At 39.1% G+C, this 16,672-nt stretch overlaps 1 protein-coding gene across 1 annotated transcript in view; it reads right to left on the reverse strand.

Annotated features, from left to right (window-relative positions):
* Positions 1 to 503: 503 nt before the first annotated feature.
* GRIN2A (glutamate receptor, ionotropic, N-methyl D-aspartate 2A) overlaps positions 504 to 16,672 on the reverse strand; it is a 182,758-nt gene continuing 166,589 nt past the window's right edge. Inside the window, exons 11-12 of the mRNA XM_010578444.1 lie at positions 4,042 to 4,280; positions 504 to 2,463 (exon numbers count right to left, since the gene is read on the reverse strand). Of these exons, the coding sequence (XP_010576746.1) occupies positions 673 to 2,463; positions 4,042 to 4,280 (2,030 nt within the window). The 3' untranslated portion in view covers positions 504 to 672. The remainder of the gene's footprint in view (positions 2,464 to 4,041; positions 4,281 to 16,672) is intronic.

Genomic DNA, 16,672 nt, shown 5'->3' on the forward strand with positions numbered 1-16,672 from the left:
GGTACACAGCAGTTCACATGTTTGGGCCTACAGCCTTCCCATTTATTTTTTGTCAGTCTAGAATGAACATACTAATTTTGTGCTAACACACTGTATTTTACTTATTAAGGTCCCAGGTTTGGGGGTTTTTTTTATTATTACTGTTTGGCTTTGAAAATGATTATGAAGCTAAAATATATCTTTGAAAGTCTAGCTTTCTGTTCTCTTTTAAAGTCTTACTTTTGAAACTGTGCAAATGCATTCCTAATTCTTTTTGTCTGTGTCATACTACATGCATACCATATTGCTTATCCAGTACTAGAAAATCATTAAACATTTCTAAGGACAAAAGTACATTGAATGATACTTAGCAACATAAATTAGAATAACCGAAATAGTAAAATAATTAGATACAAATCAGCATAGTTGCCAACATATATTGGGGCTATTTCAGTACAGCTTGCCATTTATATATAAAGCATACATAAATGGCTATTTTTTATCCTTTTCAACAAGACATTTTAAAAGGATAGTTAAGAGCATACCAGTTTACCTATTCATGTACAAAAGTACATTGGGAAAGGGAGAGGTTTACGTATCATTTACCATAGCAGGATACTGTTAAAGGATAAATTCTCCCTCTAAGATGGTGGCAACTATTTTTTCCCTACAGATAAAGTGTTCATGGAAAATTTAAACATCTGATTCAATGCTAGGCATTTTCTTATACACACGTCTATTGCTACAGGAATTTAAAACCCTTGGAGTTGAGTACAAGCTATTCCTATTTGCAACGTAAGGCAAAACATGCTCTGAAATGTACATGTCATTATGGATCCGACCATCCCTGGAACAGTATGATGTTGTAGACTTTATGGATGACCTTAAATAATTATCATTTCTTCCTCTTGTTGGTAATGAATGTTTATAAAGATCAGCCGGACTTCGCCTAAGAGATAAGTGCTGGTCATCACGATACGAGTGCAGAAAGGGATTATCATCTGAGTGAACAGGATACAGGGACTTGCTCCGCTTACTGTCCTCTAGAGCATGAGTTAAATGTGAGGCCTTGTTGCTCAACAGTTTGCTTGAGGGAACACTAAACATGCTTGCATATGGACTACTTTGTAGAAATTTCTCTCTTTCTTTCAAGCTTATACTACGAGAAGGTCTTCCAATATCAATTTCCCTGGATTTATCAGCAATATTATCAAAAGAATGTTGCCTGCTAATCCTCAACTTATTTTTTTTATGATATTGCAGAGCATTATTTTGTGACCAACTATGCTCATATATTTCTTCAGGAAGTGATAAGTTCGTTGTATCCTGAAGCATCTGATCTTCTTCAATATCATAGAGGTTCCCCATCCGCAAGCATGCGTCACATTTATAGGGAGATCTGCTCGAATAGTGTCCCGCATAAGTGGGCAAATTGGAAAGACAGCTCCTGCAGTGGGTGGAATTCTGTCTGTATCTATCATTCATGTCAACTAGGGAAGCGTTTTTATCTTTTAAAGTATAGTGCTTTGCATAAAGTTTATACTGGTCATTATTTGGAAGACTGTCTTCATTATGCAAGGGAGTCCTGTTAGCATGTTCTGCTTTCCTGTAGTTGTCATTGTGATCTTGATAAACGTCAGGAAACTCTATAGTTTCTGGAACGACAATGTTTTCGATGTACTGAGGTGTGTCCAAGCGGAATCCTGGCTCCTTGTCAGCATCAATCGTGTAGATTTTATCCCGTGGAGAGCTCTGTTTGGTTTTCAGATATGTCAGTTCCACTTCACTACAGTCTTTTGGGTATTTTGATGCTACTGTCCTTTTTTTAAAATTGTCCTTGGTTTTGTGGTGCTTGTTGTTGTTTTCAGGTTCCATATGGCAAGTAGCTCGGCTTGATGTCTCTGATACATCTGAATGGACAATCTCTTCAGGAAGGTATCTTTGGCTTTTCACTGAAAGCTGCCTGTTTTCATCTGACCCATCTTCTCTCTGGGAACCTTGGCTCTGACGTACAGATTCTTGACGTAAAGATTCAACAGATTTCCTCCAAAGCTGCCTGGGTCTGGAGTTCACTTTTGCTTCTGCTGTTACTGCAACCTCTACTGTATTTGGATTGGACTCATTCAGTGTGAGAGGATGCTGACCTTGGAAAACGTAGTTGTTAAGATTGTCCTTGTGTCGATTGCCAGGAAGTGTCTGCAGCTCACTGATGTTGTCACCAAAAAAGTTGTCCTTTGTCTGAAAGGATCTGTTATCAGAAAATATCAAGTTTCCCTTATCCATGACCATGTCCATAATCAAGGAACCCCTATGAATAAAATCAGCTGTTCTTTTGGGGGAGTTAATTCTTGAAGGATTGAGATTGGTCATATTTTTCGCAGTTCGCAGTAGTTTTAACATGTTGGTTTGGGAATTGGTCAAAGTAAAGTCAGGAGACTTCTTTTTTTCTTCAATATGTACTCCATGAATGCAGCTGTAAATACCCTGTAATATAAGTAATACAATACAAATTAAATGACCAGGTGTAAATTTTAATTCTTCCATTCTATTTTTAATTAGCAATAAAGAAAAATTAAACATTGCTTATCTAATGACTGGAAAGATTAAAAGGATATATCTATCTATCTATGGAAGAATAATTTCTGCCATATGTTGAAACTGTAAAGGAGAAAAATTGCCAGTATTTTACAAACTAGTGTTCCATGTTGGCCTCCCCTGCTTATTCCAGAAAACAAGATTAGAAGGGACCCCAAAAGGATCCCTAGTCTGGTCACAAAATGTAACCAACCTTCGGTAATGGAAACTCTGTTATTTTAAACCAGTGATTAAGTTACCCCCCTAAATAAGCCTGCAGTCAGCCTATTTCTTCGAAGTTAAGGTACTTTTCACTTTCACTGAAACATAAAGGCTTCTAGTCATTGTATTCTAGCTTTTCTGTTTCCTATCCTAGTACCTATGAAAAAATCCCAGCTCTTTCTAAAGCCTGAATTTGAGTTCATTTTGAGAAAAAGGCTGGAGCCCATCTTTTAACTCCAACCTCTTTGGTCACTCCTGTGAGCTCAATTGCCATTTCTGACCCCGTGAACTCGTAATTCTCAGAAATTTGCCTTTGAAATAAGTACTTTTTTTCCCTTGCATTGGTTAGGAGAATTTCACATGTAAAAGGCCAGAAGTATAAAGTTCAACTGTAAAATGTGGAGGTTAAAGTATATATGCTTTTCTAGACAATCCCCAACAGAGTAGGGCAGAGTATTTTTAATGCAGTTCCAATACAGTCCAATTTACTCAACAGAGTAATTTCAGCACATTTTAAAGCAACTAGGCATTTTAGTATCATTTTCAATTCTCCTCAGCTATATAAAAGATGCAGAAAAATCAATTACCTAATGAAAATACTATGTGTTTAAAAAAAAAAAAAAAAGACAAAAACCAACTAATTTGTCAAAAATATAAGAACAAGCACATACTTCCCTTACTTTATGACAAATATCAGTTATTTGGATATGTAAATCCACTTTGGGTTTGGTAAAGTTATCATTAAAATCTGTCTTAGTGTCTAACCAAACATCAATGACACGTGTTTGACCTTTTCTCATACGGTTTATTCAAGTTTGCTATCAAGAAAAGCTTATAAAAATATTCCAGTATATTTTTATCACTTAAAATCCACTTGTTTAAAAAACTGAGAGATAATGTCTGCCATCAATTTAGTATTTATTTTGTTTGATTTTTTTTTTTGTGGAAATGAATCCATTTCCTGCATCTGAGCAGTTCTACCATCTTTTCACCAAAATTTCTCCTAAATGTATTTGTTTTCAGCATTTGATTACTGATTATCCTGGCATATGATAATTCATACCCTAGAACAATCCAATGGAGAAAAGACTTCCATGGAGTGCAAGTACATCCCAAGCCCCTTGACTACTTACTCCAGAGCATCACACTGATGGTCTAACATGAATTTCAAATGTCCAAGTGGGAATAAAAGGAAAGATAATGTTTTAGGGAGGTAGTGTTTATTCTGTCTGTTGCCTGAAGGGGGAAATGGAAAGTAATACCAACCCTGCTGATTGAGAACAACAGTCCCGGCCTATCTGAACAGACTCCAGTGAAGCAGAATCTAAGTTTCCAGTAAAATAAGTGCTCCCAGACGAAGGTTATTAAACTGAGTGCCATGGCTGCTGCAAGCATGTAAAACACTCCCGCCATGTTGTCAATGTCCAGCTGGCTGCTCATGACTTCATTCTTCTCGTTGTGGCAAATACCAGTCAGCCACAGGGTTTCTAACTCTTCCATTTCCCCTAGGGAGAGCAAGGAGTCAAACCAGTTAGAATGCAAAAATTACTGCTCACAGTATTCAAAAGCATTTGCAAGTTTAAAAATACAGCACCATTTAATGCTTCATTTGTGGAGCACTTTAGTCTTATCTACTAAGGATTTGCAAATATAGCAGATTTCAAATCGCAGCACCCTACTTTCAGATGTCCTCAGATTTCATAAATTACGTGGGAAGCTGGCTGCTCTAGAGAGCAGCATCTGTGATTAGGGTAAAACTTTCTTCTGCTTGCTATAACTAGTATCACTTGTTAGAGAGAGTGGAACTGGAGTGTTCCAGTCTAATAGGTGCCACCAGTGCTGCTCCCTTCTGCAGGTCCAGCCGGCAGCAAGCCCGTGTGTGTGGTCCAGAGGTGCTGATACACACACGGACCCTCACGGACAGCCATGTCGTTAGCAGCACCCGCACGGCACTCACAAACACAAATAAAGACGGCCTCATTCTCCTCCTCCTGCCCAGCTGATGAGGACTGAAGTTTGCTAGTGAAACATGCACACGCCATCACTCGTGTGATTCACAAACACACCAGTACTTACAGACCCCTCAAACATTGGCATGGGCTAAGTCTGTGTAATATCTGTGCCCAGACCCTATACACTCGTTACCCAGGCACTGGGTTGGACCTCGGGTCTTTCCAGAAGTCCCCTAACAAATCACATCTGCCCCCACACTCATAAACATCAAATGGAAAGCAAGACCACATCAAAACCAGCTAAGAACGGAGTTTAGCAAAGAGATGGGACACGCTGTAGTGATCAGTCACAGAGCTCAGTCAGACAAGCATCCTGACACACAATCAGACTTTATGCCCCCTCCTCTTCATTTTCCTACCTGATCCACTCTGACCCCTCCCTCTGGCCCTTCCCTTAAACATGGCAAAATAAATTCCACATGTTCTCACAATCCCTTTAAAACAGGCCATAAGTTCGTTCTTTCCTGTGAGATCCATGATAAACTTATTTCCCCTTTTCGTATGAGTTGCAACGTTCTGGCTGAACCTCTCCCGACATGTCTGGTCTCTGCTATCATTTCTGGTATCTCTTGTTCCCTAGGGTTTGGGTGTCTGGGGATTTGATTTATTAGTGTTCCTGTATCTCTTTTTTTTAATGTTGAACAGCAACTAAACAGATAACATTAAGATCCAGGTATCTACATAGCCTTTGCATCCACATATCCCTTCCATATTTTTACTCTAGCCTCCTAGCCCAAGACAATGTTTCTGAATGTTAAAAGACAGACCATCCAAACAGCAAAGATTAAATGGCAAGCTTAAAAATTCAGCATGAGCAGTAGCAACCAGGTCCAGCAGTTGGCTGCCCCTAGATGCTGCACTGGGCCATCACTGCTGTAGTCATTAGTCACATTTCCTCTCATAGTTGGCTGCATTTCAGTAATAGGTGAACCGATTCAGAGATGCAGTTTTAAACCACTTTCTGATCTACAAGCACTTTAGAAAGAAAAGACATTCTTATCAAAACTTTTTGTTCTTCTTCAGCATAATACTTTTATTTATGGCAAAGCAATGACAATCACCAACACTGGGTATAAAATTACCCAAAGCTTTATGTCTGAAGGTTACAGTAACGTTATATTGGAAATGGCAATCTTGAGTAGCTTTACCCATACGGCACATGCAGCAAGTGAGGAAAAATAGTTGTATATAACACAGTATTAACAAAGCCTATTGTGTTTCATACACCATCTGCTTCTCTATAGAAAATAACTGTCACTTAATGCCTGGATACTTGCAGGAATACAGTATGCCCCTTTTCTTGTTTAAGTTTCTTTTTTTAAATTTTTATTGTAACTAGCAGTGTCTTTCAAATAGAGTTCTTCTCCTGGCTTTCTGTCTCTCTTAATTTTCTGTTTTCCCCCAGCGACGTGGGTGATGCAGTAACTGCAAACTCTTCCCACGTCACATACCCTCAGCCTCCTCTCTCGTGGTGCCCTGGACACCTCCCTCTGCTCCCTCCTGGCTCTCTGGATCACCCGGCCTTTCTTCTTACAGTCTCCTCTGGCCTTTTGCTGCTGCCGCTGCTTGCCTCCCGGGCAGCAGCAGAAAAATAAATGGTATCATCACGTGCCTGAAACAGAGCATTCCTGGTTTCTGGTTCTGACTATGCCACATCCTTACTGCCATTAAAACACTTCATTTACTTAAGGCTAAGGAAGCAGATCTGCTCTCTCCCTCTGTTGCATATTCTTAGACTTAGAATCCATATTTCATCGATGAGATTTGGCCTCAGATGAAGGACACTATCACTTAGCAGTGATTGCTACTGCCAACATGGACAGAGGTTCAAGAAACCAGCTGTTCCTGCCAAGATTGTTTTTTTATATTGCATGATGTATTAATTTTCAAATGTTTAGTGTTGTTCTTACTGAAGCATTGCATGTGCATACATGCTTTTTTACTCTCTTGGGGTTATAGTCAGCTGAGTAATTCTATTATTATTTTTAATGACATAAACTTCACTGTTTCTAGAAAATACAGCAGGCAATACAGAGGGTCAGAAAGTATAGTATTAGCTGGCTTGGTGTGTTTCCCACTTTGGGATATGGCTTCAGTCTGGGGGAAGAATTGCCATGCTACAGATCCCTAATCCTTACCCAGTGATTAGGGAATACATTTTCAGTATTGTAATCCATACATCATTGCAGTAAAGATCAGGAAAAAATGGTTAGAAGCTGTATTGACATTTCGGCTATCTTCAAGCTAGAGTAGAAGATCAATGACCTGCTGTGCAAGAGCATTTTGCAGGATAGAGTGCCAGGGTACTAGGAAAGCTGCAGCCCACAAGTAATTTGGATGCATGAGTTGGAAGTGGAACACAAGACTGTGATAGAGAATTCGCTTCTCATAGAATGTGAAGGAAAAATTGAAGTAGAAAGGACAGGACAAGTACCAAGGCACTTTAGCAAAGGCATTTCACAAATTTGTAAGAGAGATTATTCGGTTCCTAGTTAATTCTGAGTTCAGTTTTGTGCTTGAAGCATGAATTGAACCTTTACATCTGAAAAAGGCAGTGTGTCTTCTCCCAAATTACAGTGCTCAATGTTCAAAATACCTAAGAGCATCCCCAAAGAAGAAAGTCAATCCTAATGAATCTTTAAAAGTCTTCTAATCCAGGACATAGGGACAATAAATTATTAATTGTAACAGTATAGATATTGCACACTGTCGCTACATAGATAATTGGGGTTCATTATTGCATTTCCATATCTTAGAACATTTGGATTTCTTTTGTTCTGCTAAACCTCAGTGGACTGTTCCCCTCATCTCTCTTTCAAGTCCTCCCTAAGGTCTATGAATAAAACTTATAGAGGCTATAGAAGAGAAAAGAACCCAAGTCCAAAGAGAGCGCAATATTTCTGGTTTGTGCATTAGTAGCTGAAGCTCTGACAATCAGCCCTCATTACTTCCCACAGGAAAATTCACATCTCCCAAGATTGTCAAACATCAATTTGATTTGACTGCTGTGCCCTTTTACAATTCATAACAAAATTCACGAAGGAATTCAAACCTCTTTTTTATTACTGATTCCTCTGAGTTTCTTTCCCTTTGGCATGTACATCTAAAGTAACTATTGATAATCCACTAACCTTTCCAAAAATGTCACTACAGAAACCAACCAAGCTTGTTTTGACTCCAGATAAATGACAGTGCCCTGGCAAGCTATGAAGAACAAAGCATCCCAGACTCTCACAGATCCTGCTGTTGCAATATTCCTTCCATTATATCTGACAATGACCAAAATCACTATTAATTAATACCCAAAAGTAACCCACAATTTTATAGATGACAAAGCACTGTGAATCGCTGGATTGTCATATTTATGAAATGATATTATCTGGGAATAGACAGATTAGGCTGGTAAATCTGGTCTATATATATAAATCAGTTACCATTTACAGTATATATTTATATACACGTGTGTGTGTATACACACAGAAACACAGACACACAGATAAAAGAGTTACTAATTTAACTGTAATAACACTTCAGCATAGCTGACCCTATAAAACTGGCAAAAATGCCCAATCTGTTTTTTGCTCTTCCTGCCCATTACATTTTACCCAAGATACTTACAGAAGGCATAAAATTTTTATTACAAAATCCTCAGGTATGAGGAATTTTTTAACTGGGGTGAGAATTCATTCCTTATAAAAATCAGACACTTCCAGCCTTGGCCTGGAGTTAGAATTCAAAACATTGAACTTGGAGGCTAGTTAAACTTTGGTTCAGGAAAAAAAATATTTAAAAGAATCATGTCCTTTTGGAGGAATGTCGTCTTTCAAATCCTTTTGGGTAGTCTAACTTGTGAGGTGAACGTGTAGGGTGATGACACCTCTAGTAATATACTAGTCTTGGCAATTGAAAGGCCGGTAATTTGTGATTACCAGGTATTGGAAAGTTCAGTCGTCTCCATGTGTGCATAATTCTTATTAGCAAGTAAGAGCTGCAAATATTCCATAAGACAGACCTTGGAAATCTAAGTCAGCAACCTCAATATATATAAATGCCAGGCCTCAGTGAACCAAGTGTTAATGGAGTTCAAGTCTGCATCTAAGAGGGGGGTCTCAAGTTACTTATAAATATTAATCAGGCTTATTTTAAGGCTTTTTGTTTTCACTTCAGGCACTTACTAAAAGGAATGTAATGCCACAATCATTTCCTACCTCTGTCCATGTGTGGACTAGAATAACAATTAAATGAATAGTTGCAGATTTCAGCAACAAAGTACATCAAAGTACTAGCATAAGATTAGAAAACGAAGAGTTCCAATATGTCTGAAAAAAAAAAAAAAGTGTTTAGTTCCTGTTTAATATGTTCACAGTATATTTAACCTGCAAAATTCACAAATAACTGCATGATGCCCACATTAAGGTATTTTTAAAAATTTCTGTAGCGCTATATCATAAAAAGTCTGCTCATTTTTAGTGTAAGAATCAGTATAAGCAAGTATTTTAAAGATCCATATTTCAAGCAGCATTGAGCCTCTGCACTACTCACTCAAAACACAGTATGGTCTTCTCTAATAAATTGCAAAATTCTAGCTCTCTCAGAGGTAATTCAAGACTATTTACAATGTTTTTAGGTTACAGTGCAAACAGTACTCGGAGCCTTTGTATTTCTCTTGGGTTTGCTCCGGTGACTATGGTGCTCTCTGCTCTGACTGCTTATTTGCACAGACACATGTCAGTTGGCCATTCTGACTGACTATCCCAGAAGTGCCTTTATTTCTACATTTTAGTGCAACACCTCTAGCGTATTTCACACTTCATCATTCCGGGAAGGAGTGATAAACTGTCCAGTGTGTTCCCTGAACGATTTCTTCACAATAAAAACATCATTATCCAGACACAGAAAAGATACAGATCAAAGGGTAGAATTACATGCTTTTCCTCATCATAGTCCTCAGCAGTTTTTGCAGGCTGTGGTGTCATCTATCCCTGCCACCATCCTTTCGGAGCTGAAAATCATGCTGCCCTTTTGCAGTCTCTGTCATTGTCTCTTGGAGGTATGTGAGCTCTCTCTCTTTTAGGTGGGTTGCTGGTATCCCCAGATTCCCTTCATTTCCCAGGCCCAGCATCTTGTAAGGGTCTGGCATCCTCCCTTCGTTCTCAGCTTTACTCATTAAACCACCTTCCCGAAAGAGGCAGTGTATTCCCAAATGATGGGCTAGCCATGAGATGCTGATGGTTAAAGCTGTCTAACTTATGGGTCATTTCTCGGATGTTATTTTGTTTTCTGAGTGTTTTTTTCCTCTACATCTACACATGCATCCAGGAAGATGCACGCATACTGAAAATTACATGTTATTTATAAAAAAAAGAGAAACCCCAAACCCACATAATCCATCATTCTCCACGGGTACTTCTAGAAAAGCAGTTTGGAGTAAGTTTTTGGGTTGGGTTTTTTTTTGAGAGGGAATAAGTTTTTCAATACTTGCCTGATGCCTTCTTCATGATGAGTAAAAAAAATAAAATCTTTTCATATTACCCAAGTATGTCCCTAGTCACAAAATTGCCAGAAATAAACAAGCACAAAGTTTTATAATCACGTCCAAAAGGAGAACAAACAGAGTAGGATAACCTTCTTTGCTGCTTATTTAAAAAGCAAATAACAAAATCAACTTGCTGCTCCATTCCAGGAAAGAAAGCAAGACCTCTGAAGCTTGAGTGGCACCTAAGCATCTTCAACCCCTCTCCCTGAGGGTAAGTGACAGAGATGGAGAATCTAACCCTGTATCCTCCTGATGGCAAAACCAAGAGCGTACGTCGATAGTCAGTAAGTAACAAGCATCAGAAGTGCTACATGCCTGTTAGTGCCTCCACCCCCCTTCTCCAAGTCCACAGCCACAGGGCTTTTATCCATCTCCTCCCCACAGCTGCTGACAAGCACCAAAGGGCACAGTCCCAGCCAGTACAGCTGTGGGTCGAGCTTTATCCTGGTAGAAAACCAGCCCCAAAATCAAAGCCCATGATTTACCTCCTTTGATCTTCACTCTTGGGAAGTGAGCCAAGCCTGGGCTGGGTTTCAGTGTGATTTGGGAACACAGCCAGATTAAGCACAGACTCATGACAGTCCAAAATAGCAGTCAGAAGTCTGAGACACCGTTTGGTTTTAAAAGGTGTGCTGCATTCAGCCAGCCCCAGGGGGAAACAACACCAGCAGAAGTTTGTACAGAGTGTTTGATGGAGAGAAATTAAAGAGATAATAACAGACGGAGATATGACTTTGGAATTTGCATAAGAAATGCTTGTCAAGAAGCCATTAAATAAAAGTTACATGAGGGAAGAAGAAGCAGCAAAATATAAATAGTGATTACAGTCAAAGCATTGACTAGGTGGAAAAGGAAACAGAAATGGTCCTTGTGAAGATTTTACTATTTACTTGTGTTTCCCTTATCTACATTCTCTGCAAGAACAGTCATCCTATCACATGAGTAATTACATTAATTTTACAAGATTTGTAATTGGAAAACCAACTTTTAAATTTTGATTCCCTTATTATCCTCCAAATGATCAAATTGCTAAATAATTTGGTTTAATATTTTTATAAGTACTGAAGTTTATAATTCACCAAGTTCTTATTTTTCTTCTTTAAAAGACAGTGTTTTTCTGCTCTACTTCAACCGTGTGGGTTAAAGCCGTAGGTTCCTGGAGGTAATCACTGATGGTTCACAGGCTGCCTCAACTACTTCCTTAAGTATTCTGGAGGGATATTTTCATCAAGTTCTTACCTTAATTTTAACCTATTTAATTATTCTCACACATAAAGGGAGAAGAAATCCATTTTATATGTCCCCTCTGGATCCAGAAAAAGATTTTTAACACTTCATGTGCTGTTCGCAAATGACGGTTTCAGGATGGTTCAGAGTGCCAGCCTGTACCTTCACCTTATCGCAAACCAAAACCTGGCACTGAGGTGCCAACACAGCATAAGAAACAGCAAACCTAAAACAAACTGAGGAAAAAAATAATCTAACGGGGTTTCTCTGGCAGTGGCATTTCTAAAATGGGCTACTGCTCTCTTGAGCGTGGGTGAGAGATTGGGTTTGCACAGTGAGATCCATTGCACAAAGGCACTTGCAACCACCTGAGCTGTGGAAACCCCCAGTGCCAGATACGCCCGCAGCAACGCCAGGTCCTGCAGCAGGAGTACCAGGCAACTGCAACTGCATGGAAAGTCACTCTCCTCTGACTCCAGAAAACATTGCCTTGTATGAATGAGAGTTGTCTGACAAAATCTGTTCTCCCCTATATTGTGTTGCTTCGCATACTGCAACCATCCCTATCTAAGTGTAGTCTGCATATTCTGCAGGAGCGTGCCTAAGGCAAACAAGGAAAGGATGCTCTGTCCAAGTGGAAAAAGCCAAGCTGCAGCCCGATGTCTTTGTTGTTTTACTGGTTAAGTACCACAGACCTCTCGTGTCAGCACATCCCCATGACTTGTATAAGGTGCAGGGCAGGAGGAGGCCACTCCAGCAGGAGATCACAGCGCATGTGACAGAGCAGAAGGTGCAAAAAGAAACAGGCTGGTATTGTCGATATAAAGGGTGGTGACTCTTGCACAAAGCGCTAACCTGAGGTTTAGCCTGAGGAGCCAGCATGCAAGTAAAGAAAACTGACATATACCAATTATAGATCTTGAATAAAAGGGTTAAATATATACTTTCACATGGGTCAGATGTAGGGCATCATCTTCAAAAGCCTGTGGCTGCGCTAGCAGAATCATCTGCTTATTCAGACTGGACAAACGGTAGTTTTCAAATTTGGGGACAGACTGTTTCACACTTACGCTGGTGAGAACTCCCACTAAGTGATGGAGGAGGAAGGTAGCACCCCATCACTTGGAGATGCTAACATAAGAGGGTCTTTACCCTGAATAGAGGAGTCAGAAGCCAAATGGGTTGATGTATATTTGGTTCAATAAGCTCATCAATTTTGATTTGACCTACTTATATGATCCATACAGCATGTTTCATAAAAGAGATTATATAAAAGCACAGCAACTTTTTTAATTCAGTCTGGATCCCCCAAAACAATCTCTCTTACTCTTACTTTCTGAGTTATTTCCCCCTGTAAAAATAGCAAGAGGAACACAGATGACTGACAGCAATAAACTTATTGTAAGCTAATGACTGCACTCTGTATGCTCCCATTAGTTAAGGATGAATTAACAGAACTGCTAAGCACAACTTTCAATATTACAATCCCTCTAACTCTTGTTCAGCTACACAAACGCCCTCCTCTTATACACTCACACTCTCCAGTCACATTTGTTCCACCCACTGCTTAAGGAGGACACTAAATATATAAACAGAAAATCACTGGGATTGTGGGTGTATTCCGCCTGAGCAGCACGCACTGAAAATATGTCCTGATAATCACATATGTATTTCCTTCTTGGTCTTTAACAGCCAGTGGGAGTCACACTGCTACACTTCCTTATAATCTAGACAGCGATTTGGAAGGCTTATGCTAAAATATGAAAAAAAAATAGCAAAGAGCTTTCCTCTTCCAGGTCTAAGGGGGCAAATCTCATTTCCACAGTTACCTATTAGCCCTAAAGAGTGGGAAGCAATTATCCACCCAGGAAAATAATTTTTAGTGTGCTAAGCCATCCTAAAAGCACATAAAGATTAACCAGAATGGAAAGTTATTAGGAAGGGGATAACAGACCCTGTGGAAACACAAACCAAACCCAGTTTTCTTCTTTACATCTCTGTGTCTCTAATTGCTTTAAAGGTTGCAGCTTTAAGGGTTAAGAGCTTAATACAGCTATACCATCTGCCCCTCTTTTCCTGGAGATCTCTTCCCAGACCTTCGTTAGAACCTGCAGGTAGCACAACACACTACAAATACCTCACATAAGTAGATGCTTAACCTGGCCAGCTGGCTGATGTTCTCCCTCTCCTCCCCAGACTTGCTCTCTTTACCCAGCATTTTTCTGTTCCTTGTTTCCACCCATTTCTGCTGTCACCTGTCTTTTATCCTTCTATTTCTGCTGCAACCCCCATAGCTAAAGGCTCCTTGCTGTCTTCATCTCCATCCCATGCACACTCTGAAGCCGTTTTACTCTCTTAATCCCAAAGCAGCTTTGTCATTTGCAGTTCAATAACATCATTTGCACTTCAATAATCTAATTTGCTCACAAATGAAAAAAAACTTAAAAAGAGAAAGACAGAAAGACAGAAAGACAAAGAGACAGAAAGATGAGAAAGAGACAGAAAGATGAGAAAGAGGAGAAAGAGGAAGAGAAAGAGGAGAAAGAGGAAGAGAAAGAGGAGAAAGAGGAAGAGAAAGAGGAGAAAGAGGAAGAGGAAGAGGAGAAAGAGGAAGAGGAGAAAGAGGAAGAGGAAGAGAAAGAGAAAGAGATTCTCCTCACCTACTAGGCACCAGTGATTCTGCTCCAAATCCCAAAGACATGATGCTATAGGTTTCAGAAGCAATGTCTTTCAAACTACTTTACAGGATGTATTTAGAAAAGTGCCACTCTGCTTTAAATGGCACCATGTAGCCCAAGGGGGAGGAGTATGCGCAATACCTGGACCTTCAGACAGCTGGCCAAAAGTTCCTACTCCTGAAGCCTGAAGGAACATGGATGCCTTCACAAATGGTGCAGCCCAGCAGTTACAGACTTGCTAAATTACACAGGCTTTCTGCCTGAGCCTTTACTGCACTTATCAAATGGCAAGCCAGCACAAAAAAGCAGTTGACAGCTGCTAGGGTAACATGCTGGATTCTGGGTGTGTTAGCCTGCCCAGCTGCTCTTTACAGAGGTTTATAAAAGAAATCAAAGCACGTATCATGCGATTCTTCAGTGCACAACATTTCTGTTCTGACACATTCCTGAGGCTGTGGGCGGAAGATCCAAACAAAATGATGGTGCTGCTTCTCTGCAGCCGTATCATTTTAGTTGCTTTTGAACTCCTGGGTGCTTCTATTTCTCAACAGAAGATTGAGAAATAGTCTTCTGGGTCTCAGTAGAAATATTTTTATTTCTCTGTTAAAAAACAATGAAAGTTTCGTCTTATGACCACAGCAAGCCAAAAAAAAAAGCACAACAACCACCAACCACTGCACTTTAGGGAATTATCCTGATGATCAACTATTTTAAACAAAACTGCAGATGCTAATTGTCAGCTGGAAGTTTTTGCAGATAATGAGATGTGATGTACAGATAGGAAGATGTACAAAGCCAGCAATTCACTAGTAACACACTTCACTCATATCCTTTATACATGAAAAAAGCAACTCCTAACTCTTTATATTAAAAGCAGTTAATCTTATACTAACAAATGCATATTCATCTCTACTTCCTATGAACTGGGCTATGTATATGAATTTGCACAGACCAAGTGATGAAACATTTGGGGGATAATTCTATTTTTGAGACAACTAAGTAGCTATTCTTTAAATTCCTCAGCAACTCCTTCCCATTTTCCTTCCCTCTGTCCCTTTTCCTCTTTGTTAGAGTAACAAATATGCCATCTTGTAGCCTGCTTCCTTCCACTGAGACTTCAGAGTCACTTTCACAGTGTAATTGTTAATTGTCAGTATAATTTGCCCACCCAGTAGAACTATCTTCAGGATCAGAACACTACTCACGTAGATACATATGAACCACCCAGTCTAAGCTTAAAGTTATCCCTAACACAAAACTACATCCCTCTATATTTACCTTAATTTTTTTTTTTCCAGTGCCAACAAGATAAAAAAGAGGGTTCCAAGCCATTGACTTTAACATAGAAAAAGCATCGTGCTTTGGAAAGTATGAAAAGATGCTCCTGCATGAACAAGTCATTAATACTTTACTTGAATTTTTTACATCAGCAAGGAAGAGCGAAAGGGTTCCTATCCACTGTGCAAAAATTTTATTTAAATGTGAAAGTGAACTGGCTTGGATAAGAAAATGATATGAAAGAAGCAAGGAAAAATCAAATGAGAAAAATCACAGGAGAAAGACACATGCAGAGGAAATTGAAAGCTCTAAAACACATTTCAAAAGGCTATCTCAGTACTGTGTAATGCAAAAGACAGATGAGATCATAGGGTTTTGTAGGTACAATCAGATATACTTTCAAACAAACTACTTGGTCTTATCTAAATATCTAGTATCATCCAAAAGGTTCTCTCCTCTTATTAACATAACATTCATATCAAGAAATTGTGTTTGTTCAACTCATTAGGATTTTTTTTCTTACAGTTATGAAACTCATTAGATTTATAATCATTCACTGAAATTATTCCATACTGTGATGAATGTTCTATTACATATACTGAATAATAATTCAAGACTACTAGGCACTTTGCTGTTTTATAGGCTTAATCTTAGAGAATAATAAATTCTGTGGAGGCTATACATGTGAAGGAAGTATTTCTGCGTTCATTTGTGTTTGCCTATTTACTTAAACAACCTCATTCAGACTCCACCGAGGCTTTCCCGGGAGTATTATCTTAACATGAAACTTCCCCCCAACCATACTTGCTTTTAGTCTAGATAACTTCAAAGAGATTTTTAGTGATACAGCAAAGTGAAGTTGGTCTGAACTCTGGGTTCATCCCTTCTAATTCACCAAAACAGAGTTATATAAGTTCATAGCTAAAAAGATTACTCATTGAAATACTGAACTTAGCCATAGATTACAAAATCAGGTCATGCTAGTTCCAGGCAATCACTCTTTTCATTTAATTTCTTGCTGTTTTGTTCCAGTTCACCCGCAATGTACTTTATAAATCAGCAGAAGAAATTTCAACCTCAATATCATTCTTAGGGGGTTTTTGGTTGGTTTTTTTTTTTCTTTTTCTTTTTTTCTCCTGTTTGGTTGGTTGGGGTTTTTTTTCTGA

Source organism: Haliaeetus leucocephalus, unplaced genomic scaffold (genome assembly GCF_000737465.1).
Source record: "Haliaeetus leucocephalus isolate CR32 unplaced genomic scaffold, Haliaeetus_leucocephalus-4.0 Scaffold636, whole genome shotgun sequence".
Taxonomy (NCBI): Eukaryota; Metazoa; Chordata; class Aves; order Accipitriformes; family Accipitridae; genus Haliaeetus; species Haliaeetus leucocephalus.